The sequence below is a fragment of the Propithecus coquereli genome, unplaced genomic scaffold (genome assembly GCF_000956105.1).
Source record: "Propithecus coquereli isolate 6110/MARCELLA unplaced genomic scaffold, Pcoq_1.0 Scaffold63, whole genome shotgun sequence".
Classification (NCBI taxonomy): Eukaryota; Metazoa; Chordata; class Mammalia; order Primates; family Indriidae; genus Propithecus; species Propithecus coquereli.
The window spans coordinates 8,459,472-8,481,015 of NW_012152285.1; the positions used below are offsets into that span (position 1 = coordinate 8,459,472).

The following is a 21,544-nucleotide window of genomic DNA, read 5'->3' on the forward strand; positions in this document are numbered from 1 at the left end:
CCTCAAAAAAAAAAAAAAAGTCATCTGATTGGCACTACTTGTCTAAATGAGGTATTTGCCTTGAGATGTGGAAACAAACTGGACTTTATTCCTCACAGTTCCATGATTCCTACCCTAATTCTATGATTAATAACCATGTGCACTTGAACATGTGCTGCTCTGCTTTTGCTAGTCAAAATGACCTGAATCTCTATCATCAGTAAATAAGTCTTAGAACAAACAGTGCAGCATCTTGGGACAAGACTGAAGTAGAAAGAGAGCTGGCCTGGGGTTGGACCAGAATTTCTCAACCTTGGCACTACTGACATTCTAAACCTGCTAATTTTTTTGTTGTTCAGGCAAGAGAAAGAAATAAAGAGCATCCAAATCAGGAAAGAGGAAGTCAAACTATCCCTGTTTGTTGATGATATGATCTTGTATCTAGAAAACCCTAAAGACTCCACTAAGAGACTCCTAGAATTGATAAATAAATAAATTCGGCAAAGTCTCAGGTTACAAAATCCACATACACCAATCAGTAGCATTTCTATACACTAATAACAGTCAAGCTGAAAGTTCAATCAAGGACTCAATACCATTCACAATATCTACAAAGAAAATAAAACACCTAGGAATATACTTACCCAAGGAGGTGAAAGATCTCTACAAGGAGAACTAGAAAACACTGATGAAAGAAATCACAGATGACACAAACAAATGGAAAAACATTCCATTCTGATGGACTGATAAAATTAACATCATTAAAATGTTCACACTGCCCAAAGCGATTTACAGATACAATCCAATCTCCATCAAAATAGCAGTGTCATATTTCACAGATCTAGAAAAAATAATCCTACACTTTATTTAAAATCAGTAAAGCGCCCAAATAGCAAAGCAATCTTAAGTAAAAAGAACAAATCTGGAGGTATCACATTACCTGACTTGAAATTATGCTACAAGGCTACAGTAATCTAAACAGCATGGTACTGGTATAAAAGACGTAGACTAATGGCACTGAATAGAGAACCGGGAAGTATAACCATCTACCTACAGCCAAATGATCTTGGACAAAGCAGACAATAACATACACTGGGGAAAGGAAGCCCTATTTAATAAATGATGCTGTGAAAACTGGATAGCCACATGCAGAAGAATGAAATAGGACCAATGTCTCTCATCATATACAAAAATTAATTCAAGATAGATTAAAGACTTAAATGTAAGGCATGAAACCATTAAAATTCTAGAAGAAAACATAGAAAAACTCTTCTAGACATCAGACTAGGCAAAAAATTTATGACTAAGACCCCAAAGCCAAATACAGCAACAACAAAAATAAACAACTGGGACACAATTAAATTAAAAAGCTTCTGCACAATAAGGGAAATAATCAACAGAGTGAATAGACAACCTAGAGAGTGGGAGAAAATATTCACGAACAAAGGACTAATACCCAAAATTTACAAAGAACTCAAACAAATCAGCAAGAAACAACAAATGATTCCATCAAAAAGTGGGAAAAAGACATGAACAAAATTTTCTCAAAAGAAGATAAATGGCCAACAAACATATGAAAAAATGCTCAAGATCCCTAATCATCAGGGAAATGCAAATTAAAACCACAATGAGATATCACCTTACCCCTGTCAGAATGGCCACTATTAAAAAGTCAAAAAACAATAGATACTGGCATCAATGAAGAGAAAAAGGAACGCTTATACATTGTTGGTGGGACTGCAAATTAGTACAACCTTTATGGAAAACAGTATGGAGATTCCTCAAAGAAATAAATGTAGACTTAACCATTTGACCCAGCAATCCCACTACTAGGTAACTACCAAAAGACAATAACATCATTTTATAAAAAAGGCACCTACCCTCGAATGTTTATTCCAGCACAATTCACAATTGCAAAGATGTGGAATCAACCTAAATGCCCATCGATTCGTGAGTGGATAAAGAAAATGTGGTGTATATATATCTATATTTATCTATATATCATACACACAGACACACACACCATGGAGTACTACTCAGCCATAAAGAGGAATCAAATAATGTCATTTACAGCAACATGGATGCCACTGTCCTAAGTGAAGTATCTTAAGAATGGAAAACTGTTTGGGTTGTTCCCATATCTTTGCAATTGTGAATTGTGCTGCTATAAACATTCTAGTGCAGATGTCTTTTTTCCCTTTGGGTAGATGCCCAGTAATGGGATTGCTGGATCAAACGGTAGTGCTACTTTTAGCTCTTTGAGGTATCTCCAGCGGCGGGGGGAGGAGAGGATGGGTATATTCACACCTAAGAAGTGCAGTGTGTACTGTCTGGGGGATGGACATGCTTGAAGCTCTGACTCAGGCGGGGCAAAGGCAATATACATAACCTAAACATTTGTACCCCCATAATATGATGAAATAATAAAAAAAAAGAAAAACCAAAAAAAAAAAAAAAAAAAGAATGGAAAACCAAACACCGTATGTTCTCACTAATAAGTGGGAGCTAATAGACTAATAGATGGATACACACAGGCACAAAGTGATATAATGAACATAAGAAACCAAGAAAAGGGAAGGGTGGGACAAGGGATATGGAATAAAAACTTACCCATTGGGTACAATGAACACTATTCTGCTGACAGGCACACCAAAAGCCCTGAGTTAAGCATAATACAAAGTATCCTTGCAACAAAAACACTTGCACCCCCTTAATTAATATTCTGAAAAAAAAAAAAAACCAGTCCTATTACCCTCATTATGGAATGACAGTTTAGCTTGGCATAGAGTTCTAGACAGACATTACTCTCCCTTATAACTCAGAAGCTATTTTATAGTCTTGTGGAATATACCTTTGATAATGAGTAGTTTTAACAAATTTTTTTTTTTGCTGTGGGCTGTCCTGTTCAGCAACATCCCTGGCCTCTCCCCACTAGATGCCAGCGGCAGCACCCCCAGTTGTAATCATCAAAATATCTCTGTACATTCCCAATTGTCCCCTGGAGGGCAAAATCCCCCCAGGTTGGGGACAACTCCTGCTCTATCCCTAACTCTGTGTCCCAGCTTTCTTTGAGGACTTAGCTAAGTCGCCCAACTCTCTAAGCCTACTTCATTATTTATAAACAAGTGAATTGAAGTAAAAACTTACTCAAACCCTTTTCAGTTCCAAAATCTGCTACGAGGCTTACATATGTGATGCTTTCAATATACATCTATTTAGGAAACCATCTCATGTTAAATATTTCTTTCCCCTTCTCTTAAAGTCCTTTTTCTCTAATTTAGGCGGGGGAAATCTCCTAGAACATGTCCATGTCAGACAATCCAGAATGCCAGGTAGGGTTTCTGCCTTCAAGGGTATTGGTCTATATAGTGTTGTGGATCAAACTTAAATTCACACAGAGTGTCAGGGGGAAAGGTTAGGCCAATAACAGAAACGTGGGATACAATGGTTGATATATGAGGCAACAGAGAAGAGTGGGGCTTGTGGCTGACTAGAGAGAACAGGCTTGCCTAAAACACGAAGCCCAGCTACAGACTTCTTATGGCCTTGAATGATTTTTACACCCTCCATTCGGACCCAGCCAGTATCTGCTAGTCTCTCTTCCCATGAGAGGCTAGTGACAGATAACTGACCAGGAACAGAGTGAAATAAAATAAGCCAATCATAAAGTCTATCCTCAATTCCAACTTTTAGAAACTTTTAGCCCTATTTCCTAACATGTGCTTTCTTATAAAATTCCGATGCTTTGGGGCAGGGGCAGGGGAGGGACACCACAGGGGACACACACAAAAAAACTTAATTTTTTTTTTTTTCTGAAGATAGTGGGTTTAGATGAAAGCATGCAAAGACTTTAATCCCAGTGATATTTTTACAACTAGGTTGAGTTGAGGAAAAATGCAAACAATGAAAACTTCTAGCAGTTTAAACCCTGACTTGAAGAAAACACCCCCCACGGGTAAGTCTGAGTTCTGCAGTGACTCCAGGGGCACGCCTGGCCTGGCCCATTTTCTATGGCGTTGCCTGGATACAAAATACTGTGAAAAACTGGGAAATGATGACTTGGCTTCCTACACAGGGGTAAGAACAGATCTGTCTGACCACAAGCCAATTTCCTTTAAAGGAGGTGACACTGAACCAGGAACCCTTTTTTTCTTTCACGTTACTAATGCCATAAATATGCTAAAATGCTATAGTGTAACAGTAACGAGGAAGCTTTGCCCTGTATTTCCATGGAAAAATAAGTCTCCCCGTGGACTCCACCCAACTCTAAAACAGATGGACCACGTTCTCAAACGGAAACTTTATAGAGAAAGAATCTCAATTCAAGGCTCTTAGACTGTCCAGATTGACTTGCGGAGTTAATAAACTGCAGATGTCTTCTAAAAAGAAGAAAAAGCCAGTCATGCTCCTTTTTCTTTCAGTCCATGAATGTCATACAATTTTGAGTCAAGTCTCTCTGTGACACTGAACTATTAATAATTCTCATCCGTGGGAGCAACCATTTGAAAATTAAATGTGCTTGGGGGAATAAAAGAGTGTAATTGTAAACTAGCCCACTTAGTCATGCAAGTGCTGGTTAAGAGTTTCTTAAATTGTTTTTTTCTTCCTAAAATAGACAGAGTATAGTTTGTTTAGAAAAGAGAAATGGAAAATGTTCTCCCCAGTAGCACTGGTGCAAATGTTAATGGCGGCATGCCTCTGTGGTGACTAAGGGCCTTGCTGGCTGAGTCTTCAGAAGGGGGGTTCACATATACCAAGTTGTTCTTCTAGGCAGCAGGGACTCAGCCCACATGATTACTGGAGGAGGATTTACTGGAAATTCCTTCATGAAGGAAGGAAAAATATGTTGGCGGCTGGGAGATAAATCACGTGTTGCACTGGTTCTGCCTCCAGAGACGGCAGCACAGTCTCAGCATCCCAGACTCTGAAGGGGAATAACAGTCCCCAACTGGGCTGGAGACAAACATGTTTCCAAGCTGCTCACACACAGGCTCCCTGTAGGAAAACTGAAGGACCAAGACCTCCCCACCCTTGAAGCACTGGGCTCTCAGCCGGCTGTCACTTCAGCCAGGCCCCTGGGCCGTGGGGTTCCAAGGCTGAGCCTTGTGTCCCTTCCTCACACTTCTTCCTCCCCCCGGCCATCAAGCTCCTCCCCAGGTCCCAAGCCCAAAGCTGGGAGAGCCAAGCACGCCCCCCGCTGTGAACGGGACTGGTAGGAGCGGTGGTATCAGCTGACAAAGACTCTCTGCTTGGCCAGACTTCAGTCGGGCTCCTGCCTGAACCTTCTCCTAGGCCTGTCTGTGTGAAATTCCTCGTGCAACCCAGTTTTAGCAGAGAACCCTACCAAGTCAGCTTAGCAAGAACCCCCAGCCCTGATATCTGATCATTCTCCGTATCTGATCAGGTTTCTCATTCTCTACCATCCCCCACAAGATGTCTAATCACCTGGTTGGCTTTAGCAAGAATCCTGTTAGAGCAGTTTAGCCAGAATCCCCCTCACCCTGAAGTTTTCTTTTAGTGATTTTCCATCCACTGACCCCCACCCTGCTCCTGGCTATAAATTCCTCCTTGCCCCTGCTGTGCTGTATTCGAGTCCAGACCGGTCTCTCTTCCCCCTTGCAGTGGTCCCTCTACCTCTCTTGATGGTCCTGAACAAAGTCTTCATTACAATGTTTCACCAAGTGTCACTGAATAGTTTTTTCTTTAACACAGCCATGGCCGCAGGTCATATCACAGAAAGCCCTTGCTAAGGTAAAATTCCCTCGAAGGGCACCTCGGTTCTCCCCTCCACTGGCACCAGTGGGGAACCCTCCGAGTCACCTTAACCTTCCATTGGCCTCTGGATTATCTCCCAAACATCTGCTTCCCTCAGGCCTCCTTGCCAGGTTGTTTGCAGATTCCCGGGACCCTGAGTCAGACTTTTTCTTTAAGGTAATTCTTATACCCAGGAAGTCTGAGAAACAATGGTGTAGATCTGAGGAAGGTGGAGGGTGGGTGCAGGGCTGCGGGGTAGGGAAGGCAGCTGGCAAAGCAGGGTATGGGCACAAGGGGACATGTGTAGTTTTAAAAACATTCGACATGACAATACAGGTTCACATTTGCTCAGAGATCCAATTACTTATTAAAACAAACTGTAGTAAGCAAAACTCCATTGAAACCTACTCCACAGGCCTGATAACCTGCCTCCTTCCCATGGCTTCCCCTCCTTACTCCATACCAGGATTGTCAGAGAACCTTGAGGCTTTGTCCTGTTCATCAAGAGGAGGCACGGGCTTTAAAAAATGTAGAAACACTGGTCCACAACAGTGGTTCCCAAACTGGGCTGTGTCCAAGCCTCCCCCGCACATTTAACTAACTCCACACCCTGGCCTTGTGGCTGCAGGGAGCAGGTCAACGAGCTAATGCCTGGCATATGGGAGATGCTCAGTATTATTTCTTAAATAAATGATTATAACTTGCTATTTTGTTTTTCTCACCTGACCGATTCTGTGCCTGCCTGCTCTGATGGTTCAGCAGAGCTCCCAGGCTCTATCTCTAATTCCCCCACCCATTAGAATCAAAGTAGTAGTTTTTCCATTCATTCATTCATCTATGTACTCACTCATTCGTTCATTAACTTGAACCTTATAAGGGGACAGCACAACATAATGATTAAGGACATGCAAGTAGGCAAACCTGGCTAATTTGGACTCATACTAACAGTTAATGTCTCTGAGCCTCAGTTTTCTCATCTGTAAAATGGGGACAATGACAGCTCCTATCTAATAGTATCGCTGTAGGGATTAAAAGGATGATGTGGCAAGTGCTTAATAGTCACCTTTGATTATTCCAGACACCACTCTAGAAAAAGAGATCTAAAAAAGGCATGTGAGGATATGACTCCCAGCCAGTACTTGATGAGAAAGCTGGTGAGAACCAGCAGGGCGCTGGGCGGGAGGGTATGAATGAACAGGTAAGAGCCCTTTGGAAGCAGCCACATTCATTTCTATGTAATCACTGCACAGAGCTCTTAAACCACTCCTTTCTCTTGCATACATCAAATAGCTCCCTCCCCACCCTCAATGCTGTATATACCACGAATCCATTTGGGAAACAATTTTTATTTTCAGGGTTAGACAGGAGGCAAATGTCAGTTGCAGCTAAATTCTCATAAAATCCAATTTAGTGAAATCTCATGAAGTTTTTAAAGCCACAGGTCTCATAAGATGTTTCATTATAAAAGAGAACCCAAAACAAATCCTTATACAAACCCCCTATCTAAATAAGCACCCACTCACACCTGATCCTGCCGTCTTCTCTCCTTTACCCTGCTTTATTTTTATTTACAGCAGTTATCGCCATCTCATATGCCACGTGTGTATTTGTTCCCTCCACTTAGATGTCAGCTCCAAGAAAGGCATGAGGTACTCCCAGTGTCCAGAGCCATGTCTGACACCATGTCTGAGCATTAGTCACTATTTGTGGCATGAAAAAATTAATTGATACATCATTGAAGATAGACCAATGATCTTTCTTGCAAATTATTTACAGGTTATAAAGCTTCCTATCCTAGCAAATTGTCCTCCAAAGAACAATTGGAAGTTAATTACAGCTCTTGCCATGATGAAATACCTCTCTCTTTCAGCCTCTGTGGGTATCTTTCCACAGGGCTGTGGCCCGCCCTCGCTTAATCACAAGACCTTAGCCGTGCTAGCGGGACTGCAGGAACGACTTAACTGGCCTTCCCAAAAAGTGCAGTTCAGCCTCTCCAGACTCCAGAGACAGCCAGCCCAAACCAGCTCTGATATTTTCATGGTTTTGCTGCTTTACTGAAAATATGGAACTAAAAGAAATCAGAACTGAGAATTCTCCTCTGCAGTAACAACTGCTTCTGGTTTAGATTTTCTCACAGCTTAAGAAGCTAGTCCAGTTGGAAAACCTGCCTCCAGCCGTGGCCTGTCCATCCCTCCTCTCCAACCAACCCTGGGAGAAGGGACCACCTAAACAAACCCCAGTGTCGCGTTTACACATGGCAACGTCAGAAATGAGTCTCATGACTAGAAGGAGAAAAAGAGTTAAAAGCTAAAAGACAAGGCCTTTCATATACCAGGAAATGAAAACTTCTTCTAAGCAATACCCTACTTTGCTCCACCAAATTAATTTCATTCCAAACCACAGTATTTCTGTTTTCTTTAATTTAAAAAGCTTTGCCCAGAGAGTTAGTATATATCACAACTTAAGCTAGTCCTCTTTCTTTTTCTAACTCTGTAGCTCCCAGGACCACCACATACGTACGTATGTTATGTGTGTGTGCGTGGGTGTATGATGTTGTTCTCTCATTTTCACATTCTGATACCCTGGCCCTCAACCTTAACACACACACACACACACACACACACACACACACACACACACACAAACCTTGGAAGGTCTGGGCTCTGTATAAGAGGATTTTAACATGTCTAGGTTAAATCCATGTGCTTCCACTTAAAGAGTTGTGTGACCTTACCCAATTTGGTGAAATTCTCTGAGCCACATTTTTCTTGTCTGTAAATTGGGGATAAGACTGTCTGACTCAGAGTTGTCATAAAGATTAAATATGTGTGGAATAGTTTTAGCACAATCCCTGATACATTGTACACAAAAAAAACATTCTGTTGTTCATCAGGAAATTGAAGCAATTTTTTCTTGATTATATCAAATTTGCCCTTATGTCTACTATTTATTGAGGAAGTACTACAGTCCCCATTATAAAGATGAAGAAACTTGCCAAGAGCCACCCAAGCAGCAAAACCAAAATCTCAACTGATCTCATGATCACACAGCTAGCCATTGGCCCACACCTCTTACGCAAGAACTTGAATAAATTTCCTTACAGGTTTTTGTTATCTCCTTCATATGCACAATACTGCAAAACAGATGTCTTGCACAGTGATTTATATTGAGATACAGTTTCTAACTCTGCTCTGTATGTGTGTGGGGGTGTATGTAATGGTAGTTCTGCATGCGCAAGTACACACATATGGAGGGGGAAGAATCCTAGAAATGCAAACTCTTAGATAATTATGGTGATTTTATCTCAGATAATTTTCATCTCTAACAGTTCAATTTGGATTTTTTTTATATGTTCCATGTCTCTACTTAACATGCTCAGTCAATCCTCCACCTTTTTGAACCTATGGAATATAATTATAATACTTACTTTAATGTCCATGTGTACTAAAAATATGCGTGCCATTTCTGGGTCAGTTTCTATTGATTGTTTTTTCTCCATGTTACTGAGCTATATTCTTCTTCATGGGTTGCAAGATTTTTCCACACTGGTTGGTGGGAACATAAACTATTCCCAGCCCCATGTGAGTCCCAAAGACTGTACTGTTGGCCCCTTTGAGGTAGTTCTTTCCTCTGCCTCAAGCAGTTTCCTCACTCGATACTCAGCTGAAGATTGAAAGAGAACTCTCTGCAAATCTCTGGAGTAGTCTGTCTCTGTCTCTGTGTGTGGGGGGGGCATGGATGTGTGTCCATGTGCACATGTGTAGTTCTCTCCTCTTGGTCCTCTAGGCACCTTGGCATCTCTAGACTCCCACCTGCATCTCCCCAGCTCTGGGAGACAGCCAGGATCTGCCTGGGTTCCCTCTCCCGGCAGTGCAGCTGGAGACGGGTCTCTCTGGGCATTAATGTGGGCACTCATAGGGCTCACCTCATTAATTTCCCTCTCTCAGGGATCACTGTCCTGTGCTGCTACATGTACTTGGTTTTAATCGTGTCATCTGGTCCCCATGACATCATCTTAGCATAAGCGGAACTTCCAAACTACAGTCACTGTAAGGATGACAATTCAGAGGCCTGGAGAGGTTAAGTCGCTTGCCCCAGTCACCCACTAGTGATCAGTAGACCTCAGTCTCTAACCAGCCTCTGCCTGGTCCAGAGTCCCAGCTTTTAGCCACCATGCTCTACTGCCATCCTGTGAGTTCAGGCTCAAGGTCCACGTCTCTCTATAAAAGGGCATGAACTTTGTGAGAGGCATTTATTTCCTTTGTGTCCTGACCCCTTTGCAGCTTAAATCTAAGTTGGAACCAGAGAGCTGTGCCAGAGAGCTGTGGACAGATTCCACAGAAATGGCCCATCAATGGTGGGCTGATGTGACAGCCACATGGTGCTCTGTAAATGCTAAATGTCATTCATGCAGTACTATCATAAACTCACTTGTTCTCTCATTCAACAAACATTTATTGAGCGCCTACTGTATGCCAGCACTGTGCTAAGTGCTGGTGTCACGGCCTTGAATAAGACAGACATGGAGCTTGCCATCTAGTAGAGGGAGAACAAATGAATGAATAAATAGATAAGAAAGCCTCAGATGGTGGTGAATGCTGAGCTCGATATAGCAGATGTACAGACCAACACATACCCTGAGCACTTGTCTAAAACCCAACCCTAGAGTCTACATGTCCACACAAAGATTCCCTCCACCATTCCTACACTCTTCAGAGCCCCCTAACGGGAAGGGCTCAGAGGAAGTGAAACACGGCGCTAGGATGGAGAACGGCCAGGAGGGGCTGCTGTAGGTTGGGTGATCAGAGATGCTGAGGCCCAGTGACAAGGACAAGATTTTACATCTATTGCATTTTGAAGGAAAGAGCATTCCATGCAGAGGGAACAGCAAATGCAAAAGCTCTTTGTGGCGCCTCCTTTTTCTCCAGGGCATGTGCACATGTGCACACACAAGCACACACAAGTCTGAACACTTGTAAATATCTTTTATTCCTACATGTCCAGGCTCCTGAAGATGGTTCTTCTTTAGCATAGGAACTCAAGTGGAGTGACGGCAGGGCCTGGATGCCAAGGGACCAGGGTCCCAGCCTCATCCCCTCTGACGCTCAAGTCTCCTCTCCACTTCTCAAGTCATTGCAGAGATCAAATGCGACGAGATATAATCTCTGAACAAACCTTGTCCATTGTAGAATATGAGCATAAGTAACTTAGTATTCAACAGGATACAAATGCCTGCTTAAAATTTTTAGCTAGGGAGGAGCTTATAAAAAGTACCAATACTCTGATATTGAGAATTTTTTATTTTTTTTCAAAATTAGGAAGAAAAATCACTTCCATTTTAGTAAAGAAATGATCGATCATTCCACCTACATTTTGGCTCCCACAGGTGGTCAGAGGTTTTCAGCATAACATAAAAGTCAAGAGTACGGGCCTGGATATCAATTAGCTGACTCTGACACATACCTGCTGTGTGACCTTGAGCAGCTTACTAAACCTCTCTGAGGGAAAACAGGACCTGTCATAAGACAGGGTGTCTGGGAGAATCAAGTAGGATGATGAATGCGAAGAGCTGGGTATGGCCCTTGGCACATGCCAAGTCCTCATTAAGCGACAGCCAAGAGTCTGCAAAGGGAGCTTTCATTTTTCAGTCCCTGGGAAAATTCTTCCACTCTGACATTCCTGCTAAAAACATATTTCATGTTCATCCCGTAACCAAGACGCTCCTCTGGCTCTTCTCTCACCCTCATTCAGTCTGGATGGCTGGTTAGATGATCGTACAGTGAGGAAGAACAGAGTCTACACTGAACAAGCCGACCTGTTCCCAATGTCTGAGCGGAGAGCACTGGGCCTGCCCGGTCTGGTCCCGTGGGTGTGGGCACAGCCCACAGGCAAACCCAGGCGGCCTGGCACTGTTTGCTGACAGGCCTGGGGGCAGCAGGTGAGGAGTGTGAGCTCCTATTTGCACAGGCCATCTCCACGGCAACGGGAAAGTCAACAGGCATGACATTCCTTAGGCTGGTAGAAAATCCTCTGCCTCCACCCTGCGCTTCCAGGTGAGGGACACCTTCCCACACTGCGCTAAGCAGATCCTCAAAGGCCAAATCTCTAGTAGAAAAGCTGAAAAGAAAACCTGGGGCCAAAATACACAAATATTTTGGACAAGCATATAGCTTATTCCCCAGATAGTTTTAATTTTTTTTTTTTTTATGAAAAGCACAGGTAATTTGACCAAGGTCTACGTGTTGTTTACTGGTGGGAACTAAGCCAAAGGTCATGATTCCCAGCTGGCGATGGGGACCTGAGCTGCTTGGCGATGGAGGGACATTATTGTCATGCCCTGTTCATTGCAGAGCCGACTCAGGGTCGGCCTTCCACTACAAGACAGTAAACAACTATGCAGTGACATCTGCAGGACAGAGAACTAATCTCCCAATGAAAAGCGCCCACCCCAGTGACACTGACATATGGCCTAAAATTCCCATTTTGTTCACTCCTTCAGGTAAGTCACTGATGGCCTCAGTCCAAAGAGTCAGTGTTTCTGGGAAGTTAACGCAGGGAACTATTAGCGGCTGTTATGCCGTCCCTTGAATTACTTTCTCAGAAAGTGCCTTGAAGCAGGACCTGGAAGGACTGAGCCACAGGACAGAGAAGTTTGTTGGGGAAAAGAATTGGCAGAGGGTGCAGGGTGTGGCTCAGAGGGCAGGCCGGAGCAGGTACCCTGGTGGGAGCCAGAGAGCATAAAGACACTGGGCGCCTGGGAAAAGTCAGAGGGAGGAAGATGGAAAAGGGAGGGCAAGAGTGAAAAAGCAATGAAGACGAGCTCCATATTCGGCCCAGAATTTACCTTTTTCTGTTATGCCTAAAAATTCCCTGTCATCATAATACCATAGTAATCACCTGCTTGTTTGGTCTTTCCACTCAGCAGACATCATAGCACCATGTGCAGCGTGTCACAGCCAGATGCATGGAGCCCAAACTCTAGAAGGAGCCTCTTAGAACAGGACCCGTCGTATTTTCTTTGTTCAGAATTATGAATAATGTCATAGATTCAGAAAAATATGAAATATTCAGGTTCAGATAGACTGCACGTCAGCTCTATCTCTAGAAATGCACACAGACACCCAAAATGGGTGCCAGGGTGAGCCTTAGGGTGGGGAGTTGTTCTCTTCCCCTCATTGCTGTCATGCGAGGGTCCTGCTGTGTTTTCGATAGGTGTAAATAAATACATAAGGGTCTCGAGGTATTGTTTTTCCTGCTTCCCAACTGGTTCCTGCCTCTAGTCCACACAGAAAGCCTGAGTGATCCTTTTCAAATATGTCAGATCATACTCGAAACCCTTTAATGGGTTTCTGTTCCACTGGGAAGGAAATCCAAAGCCCCTGTCATGGCCCGCACACCCATGTGTGTTTGCAGTTTCACTGACCTTAATTCCTTTCCCCACCCCAGCCCTCATTTTGCCCCAATCTGGTTGGCCTCCTCATATTTCTCCAATACCCCAAGTGCACTCCTGCCTCAGGGCCTTTGCATTTGCTATTCTCTCTGCTTGGGACATTCTTTCCTCCAGAGAGCTGCATGATTCATTCCTTCACTTTATTTAGGTCTCTGCTCAATGGTCACCATATCACAACCTCATATAAAACTGGATCTCCCCTACCCCCACCCTTGACCTCTCTTTACTCATTCACACTGCTTTAGTTTTCTTCATGGATATATCAGAGTTTCCTCCTTAGCTCATAGCACTTCATAGTACCTGGCGCATTACATATATATTTCTTCATGCATTTGTTTATTTTCTGACTTTCCCTAAGTACGCAACCTTCAGGAAAGCGAGGACTTTGAAACGTAGATGAGAGCGCCGAGGCTAGCCCACCAGGCTCTGTTGCCATGCTAAGAGATGAGGCACAAAGTGACAAAGGCCTGAACCAGGCTGGTGGCTGTGGGCATGGGGAAGAAACACATGGCACAGCCTGTGGAAAGGAAGAAAACCTAAGATTTGGGGACAGATTGGATGAGATGCAAAAGGGAGAGGATACAGAGAGGTCTGAGGTTTTGAGCCCAGTGGTCTGGAACTGTCCTGTCCAATATGGTGGCCACCAGCCACATGTGGCTACAGAGCACTAGAAATGTGGTTGGTCTGAACTGAGATGTGCTGTAAGTGTGAAATACACGCCAGATTCCAAAGACTTAGTAGGAAAAAGAAGACATGTTCAGTATCTCGATGGTTTTTAAAATACCAATTACATGTTGAAATGATAACATTTTCAATATACTGAATTAAATATATTATTAAAATTGATTTTACCTGTTCAGCTATTAGAAAATTTTAAATTGCATATGCACTCTGCACTATATTTCTATTGGAAAGGGCCAGTCTAGAATATAAATAGCAGTAGCATTTGCAGAAAGAGGAAAGAAAAGAAGAGGAGGGACTATTATTAGTAACACACAGGAGGCTAGCATGAGGCTTTACCCTCCACTTCCCCAGAACTTTGAAATATGGGAACTAAAATTGACTTCTGGGAGTTGGGGTTGGAGGATGAATAATCATATAATGGTTTGAAGCTGAGTTGTGTAACAGAACCTTAAGAAGCTAGAAATAATGTTCAGTTCAAGAGAGTAGGACCAGAACCTGCCAAAACGTACTCAGATAGTTGAAGAAAAAAATGCATCAGTCGCAAGGGGCATGGTCAGCCATGGAGCATGGAAAAAGGGACCCCATCACAGGCGAGCATGGCAGTGCCCATCCAAGCACCATCTGTCCAGGCTCTCTCCTTCTGACACCATTAAGCAAAAGACTCCAATGACTGGAGCGACCACGTAATTTACTGTCCAAACCAAGCCACTGTTGACAGCAAAAGAGGCAAAATATTAATCATTGTGCTGGGACAATAAACCAGGACTGTCCCAAGAAATCAGGGCATGTGGTCACCCGACCTCAACTAATTCATCCCCATTTATTGCTCTCATTGAGGCTTTCTGATTTGGCCAAATGTGTCTGAGCAAAGACATACATTTTCGAATGTACTAACATTACTAAAAACTGAGATACTGCTTATGATTGAGGTGGGCAGTAAATATCAGGCTTCTTTTTTTGCCCAAATCTGTTATTAATTTAATAGTACATCTTATGAACAGTGACATCTTACAATCAAGGATACAGAGTAATTTGGCTTCCCATGTGGTATAACTTGAAGGAAAATTCATGGATGAGAGGGTAGGAATGCCTTCCCACCAGGCAATTGATTTGTATTGGAAAATAACAAGTAGGTATTCTGGTTTTAAGCATTAGTCTCTTGTGAACTTGGTTAGTTTAAATTGGTAGAATCTAAGACTGGGCCTGAGTCTACAAGGCCAAAGTCCAGATCCAAGACTGGGGTGAATTTACTTAGGTCATTCTGTCCCACGAGGACCTGTTTGGGAAGCCTCCCAATCTTACCCAGAGGACAGCCCTCAGTGTCACTATGGGCACCACCATGACCCTTAGCCATTGACACTGAAAGAGGCAGTAAGACAAGGAGTCTGCTGTCGGTCTGTTAGGACCAAAAGGTGAATGAGACATTAAAATAGAAGTGGGGCTGGCAGTAGAACTTGAATGAGATGTGTATAGGCCACAAATAATCGGAAGAAAAAATGATTGTGATTGTGTCCAATGTAGCTACAGCTGAGATAAACAACCAGAGGCAGGAAGTGCACTTAACAAAGTTGTAGGAGCATAAAGGGTTTCACCATAAGTGCCAGATTTGATGGACTAGTGGGGCTCAGTGTGTGCAGCCTCTTTGGAAGAAAACAGTCATTGGGGAAAAGGTGTGTGACTGATGAGCCACATCTGACATTGGCTCAGAAGGGGCCGGAGGCATGGAATTAAAGCACGATCATATTGGAAGTATTATCATATTATTAAAGATGTACTTCTTCAACAAAATAAGCAATAGTGATATGTATAATGAGAAAAACAGTTGAAAGAAACTTACTTATTTTGTCCGATCGTCTCAAAATCTTTCACAATAATCCCAAGGGAAGATGAAAAGTCCAGTGGTATACCCCTCAAGTCGAACTCCAGTATCTGTTCACATAAAGGGCATACAAACAGAAAGGTTATTGAAAGGAACAGAGAATATAATAAATAAGATGCACCAACACTAAATGTTGGGTCATTATGTTTACCAATGACAACCTTTTGAAGTTTATAGTTAGACAGAAATGATTAAATTCTAAACCTGGAGGCAGGCCGCGTGTGGTGGGTCAAACCTGTAATCCTAGCACTCTGGGAGGCTGAGGTGAGAGGATCGCTTGAGGTCAGGAGTTCAAGACCAGTCTGAGCAAGAGCAAGACCGCTTCTCTACTAAAAATAGAAATAAATTAGATGGGCGTGGTGGCACACACTTGTAGTCCCAGCTGCTTGGGAGGCTGAGCAGGAGGATCGCTTGAGCCCAGGAGTTTGAGGTTGCTGTGAGCTAGGCTGATGCCACGGCACTCTAGCCCGGGCAACAGATCGAGACTCTTATCTCAAAAATATATAAATAAATAAATAAACAAACCTGGAGGCAGCAGAGGGTGTGGGAGAAAAAAAGCAGACTTAGACGCAGAGGACCTGTAAGCAACTCCGGGCTTCCGGTTTCCTAGGTTCTGTGGCTTAAGCCAGGTCCATAAACTCCTGCCTCATAGCCAGAGAATTGGACTTAATGCCAATTACAACTGCTGCAAGAATGAAATGAAATGCATATGTGAAAATGCTTTCTTCAATGGTTTTAAATTATTTGCTCTTCTTGGTCATATTACTATCAAACAAAGAAGAGAAATAATCTAAGAAAACATTTTCTAAAATGCATCAGCCCCTCATTTTAAGTCCCATCGTGGTCAGTCAGTGCTGCCGTCTACTTTGCGAGTCTCTCATTTTAATGCAACAAATTGCTTTCTAACGACAAATATATACATACAAAATCAACATAGCACCACTAATGCCTTTGATAGGTTAGGTTAAAAGTGAATTAAATAAATTAAATGATGATTTGATCCTCCTTGTAGTGGGCTTGGAATGGAAGGAACACTTGTCTCAGAGCTCATAGAACACACCCACCAATCCCAATGGGTTTGGGGTTGACATTTCATTTGGGTTTGGTTTTAGTTATAAAACTGCAATTGGGAAGTTTATTTGATAAATACATTTGCAATATGAAAAAAAACCCACCATGTCGAAAACAAAATCATAGCCAGGCATGGTGGTGCATGCCTGTAGTCCCAGCTACTCGGGAGGCTGAGGCAGAAGGATTGCTTGAGCCCAGGAGTTTGAGGTTGCTGTGAGCTAGGCTGATGCCACGGCACTCACTCTAGCCCGGGCAACAAAGCGAGACTCTGTCTCAAAAAAAAAAAAAATTAAATAGGATGGATGATTGCCTGTGGAAAACATGCCAGCTCACATGAAAACACATCTATCTGTCATTAGTCACATGGCTTGAGCTCAAATATAAAGACACATGTTAGGATGATTCAAAATCTGAAGCAGTAAACACATACACATAAATGTTTTTTGTTTTTTTTGAGGCAGGGTCTTGCTCTGTCACCTGGGCTAGAGTGCAGTGGCATCATCATAGCTCACAGCAACCTCAAACTCCTGGGCTCAAGCGATCCTCCTGCTTCAGCCTCCTGAGTAGCTGGGACTACAGGCACACACCACCATGCCTGGCTAAATTTTCTGTTTTTTTGTAAAGACAAGGTCTCGCTCTTGCTCAGGCTGGTCTCAAACTCCTGGGCTCAAGTGATCCTCCCACCTCGGCCTCCCAAAGTGTTGGGATTACAGGCGTGAGCCACAGTGCCCGGCCAAATGTATTTTTTACTTGCTTTATCCTTGGAGCTCTCTGCCTGGTGCTGGGAATCCACAGTGACAGGGCATGACTCTTGCTGTCAGGGAGCTTGTTGTGTAGCTTGCCTTCTGGGTTCCAGGGAAACTACAGAGAAGCAGAATTCTCTCTCAACCTGCCTGAGACCAGCAGGGCTTTTCAGAAAGGCATTAAGAAGCTTTTTGTCTTTACCTCATTCAAGGATAAGGTCTAGTCTCTACTATTTAGAGATAAATATTCTATCTTTGTAGAGATAAATTCCAACTAGATTCCTCTCTATATGGGAGAGGAAGGGATTTGCACTGAGAGGAGGAGGAGCCTTCACAGCCTAGTGACTTGGTGAAAATAACAAAGACATTTATTACTGCTCTTGGCCAGGGAGGTTTGAACCTGGCTTTTGAAAAACACAGTGGGGCTGACCAGCAACTTTTAAAAAATTGTCAGGGTTTCATGCAAGATTGGGTAGTTATTAAAAAAAAATTGGAGTAGGAAAACGCTATTCAGTGGGAAGAATAAAATTTTCACATATCTATGAAAATATTAAATACTTATAAAACATAAAATCAACAGTGGGGGAAGGTGAAAAAGCTATATTACACCCCTGCAATAGGATATTACACAGTCATTGAACCTACTTTTAGAGTGAATGACATGGACATATGCCCAGGATAAAATAGTAACAAAAAGTAGGAGAGGGAATTGTATTTGCTATATGATGCTAGTTCGTATTTCAGACTCATATTTTATTAAAATATTTATTCAATAACACTTACAGTTAATAGTAGTTGCTTCTAGAGAATGGGACCAAAGTTAATTTTTTTCAAGAATTTCTATGTTAAATATACAAGACATTTTATCAACATACAAATAGAAAATGTCATTATTCAGCTAGACGCACAGAGTCTCATGCGATACTCTCTTGATTAGTCACATGCAGATATGTTTTTAATTTATGGTGCTTTCCTTCTGAAACTCTGGAGATGACCTAATCCCACCCTTTGCTCTACAGATGTGCAGCATAAGTGGACCAAGGTCACACAGCAAGGTCACAGCTGTGCCAGGCTAGAACTCAGTACAGGCTTCCCTTGCCACACTATTGTTGCACAGGAGGTGGTGGTTAGTGTGTTACATCTTCTTGAACTGCTCTGCCTTCTTGGTGGGCATGAAGGGGGAGATGCATGAGGTGGGGTGAAATGTAGACCTTCTCCTTCCAAAGAGAAGGGTTAACCTCTGACCCAAAAATTGGACAATCAGATATAGCTTATCCATTAAAACAAAGTAGAAAAAACAATACAGTCACCTCATTCCAGACAGGGTTGAGTTCATTATCAACTTTCTTTGTTTTCTTTTTCTCATCTACAAATAAAAAATAAGAGATATCAATCAATCAGAAGTAAGTAAAGGGAATGTACCATTCATTTATTCATTCAGAGGACATTACCTGAGGTCCCTCTAGGTGCCCACATTTCCCCAATCATCTGCCTAGGATGGGGGCTTCCTGAATCAAAGTTTTCCAAACCGAATGGTATTTTTTGGCCTCCATTTGCCCATCCCCAGATCTACAAAGACTTAAGGGATCAGGGATTCAGAATCATTGGAATGCTGTGATGATGTTCTGTGCCTCTTGCAACAAGATTTCCCAAGACCTCTGCATCTCCAACTTGCAGCAGAAAGACACCAGCGAAGTTGACCTTTGAGATGCTGGTATCGCCATTTCATAGATGAGGATACTGAAGCCCAAAGAAGTCAAAAACGTGTCTCAGCTCACACCTGGCAGTGGTGCCCTGATGTCAACCTGACATTTCAGCTCTGAAGCCCACACTGCCTGTGAGTGTGGTAAGACCCCCAATACAGCTTAAAGATGAACCTGGACTCCCTCCCACAGGCCTCAATACAAGGTGACTAGGAGATGAACACTTCCTAGGATCAGCGGAGGATTTGGTGTTTCCTTTACTTCAGCCCACCTTTTCTGAAGACACGAGGTCTTTTTTGGCTGTGTCCGAGCCTGGACAGTACACCTACCTGGATGAGCACATGAGTAAGCCCAGTTAGTGCTTAAAGCTTCCTTGGAGCAAAGTCCAAAGAGCAGAGAGTTCTCTTGGATTCCAAGTCCCCAAATACTTACCCAAACAAAGGCTAATCTCTGAGTGCAAAATGATTCGTAAGCATTATCTCTTCTAATCTCCTTACAAACACTGGGAGGTATACATGACTATTTCCACCCCCGTTTCACAGCTAAGGAAACTGAGAAGCTAAGTAACATTTTCAAAGGCACCCAGTTAGTAAGTGGCAGGGCTGGGACTTGAACCCAGGCAGCCTCACACTAGTGGCCACACTTTGAACCACTCCTCAGCCATTGCTTCCTCTCTACAGCTGTGGAATGTAGGAAGCAGTGGGTTTTGTTCAGCTGGATGTCACACTGCTTCGGCTCCCAGCACACAGCTGGCTGTGGGACTAACCACCTCCTTCTTCCAAGACCTCAGCACGGCAAGGCCATGAATCATGCCCCTCACTCGGCTAAGCATTAACTTTTCCACTTGAGTGGGCATCGCACAGCCCTACCGGCCCCTCTTTCTAGGCTTCAGTGTGACCTTACTCGTCAGCTCGTGCCCCGACCTGTGCTGCTTGGTTCTGACTGTGGGCTTCCTGCGCAGCCTACAGAGACCCTCACTGGATCGGATTCCAATGGCGCCTAGAAGCTGCCCTGAAATTTCCCCTCCCACACGTTGGTATTGTCCCACCCACCCCTCCCTTCGTCTGACATAAACTCTCAATCTTCCTCTCTGCTTAGAATACAGAAAGTGCTCTTAAGAGAAAGAGGAGCCATGCAAAGGATTTTTAACTTAAATGGAAGTGGATAAAATGGCTCCTACGCACAATTGCAGCAGCTCCCTCTAAATAATCATCCGCAGGTGACCGACTGTGCATTGTCCTGCAGCGTCTCTCACCATTGCGACAATCCTTCAAGGCAAACATTGTCCTCTCCATTTTACAGACAATAAAACTAAGAGGAGCTAGTTAACCTGCCTAAGAACACATAACTAATGAGGAAACAGAGCCAGATTTTGAACCTAACATCTCTCTGGCCCCAAAACCTGAGCTGCACGTTTGCTATCATGCCACAGTGCGTCATTGGAAGCTGTCAGAAATGCTGGATGAGGAAAATGCCTAAACATAGTATGTGTGATGGGCTTGGCATCTTGGCAACGTCCACAGAGAAGTCCATGGTCAGGTTCCAGGGAATCCTGAAACTCTCTAAGATTATTTGCTCTAATATGTAAAATATTGTATCTGTGAGTTTTTCTGGGGAAAGAGCTTATTGTTCTCACCAGATTCTCCAATGAGTTAGTGACCTTGAAAAAGGAATCCCTGCGTTCAACAAGCATGAAATGGTGCCCCCAGTCTCCCTCCCCCTCACCACTACCCCTGCTGCGCATAACCAGGGCTTGGTGAGGGAGAATTGAGTCCTCAAAGAGTCGATCTGGACTCTGAGACCACGGCAGACCTTCAAGACAGAAGAGGGGCAATTCCAAGAAGTCCCAGCAAGAAAGTGAAGCAAGAAGGCAGCAAATAATTTACAGAAACTGGGCACTGAGGCTTAGGGTAGGCTTTGGGTCACTGAAGGATAGTATTGAAGCAAAATCCAGTCTCCAAGTCCCCAAGACTGCAAGCAGGAAGCCAAGGCAGGGACAGGGGCTCCAGGAAGGCTAAAGAAAAAGCCAGCACTTGTTAACTTGAAAGTCCCAAGCCTGGTTACTGTCCTAGGAAATAGAGTATGAGGAAGACACACTGCAAGACCATCTTGATGCCAAGCCAGGTACTACTGACCCTCTCTGCCCCCAGGAGGGACAGGGTTGTTCCAGAGTCAACAATGGGGGAGTGTAAAAAGATTCACTCGTTCATTCATCATTCGCAAACATTTATAAGCACCTATTATGTGCCAATAACAGGAAACAGAAGAGTGCAAGATAGTT

General features: G+C 43.3%; 1 protein-coding gene across 2 annotated transcripts in view; it reads right to left on the bottom strand.

Moving 5' to 3' along the window:
- MYOF (myoferlin) overlaps positions 1 to 21,544 on the bottom strand; it is a 149,570-nt gene that overhangs the window by 111,853 nt on the left and 16,173 nt on the right. For both annotated transcript variants that reach the window (XM_012659733.1, XM_012659732.1), the window contains exons 2-3: positions 18,871 to 18,926; positions 15,705 to 15,796 (exon numbers count right to left, since the gene is read on the bottom strand). In XM_012659733.1, coding sequence (XP_012515187.1) covers positions 15,705 to 15,796; positions 18,871 to 18,926 — 148 coding nt within the window. The remainder of the gene's footprint in view (positions 1 to 15,704; positions 15,797 to 18,870; positions 18,927 to 21,544) is intronic.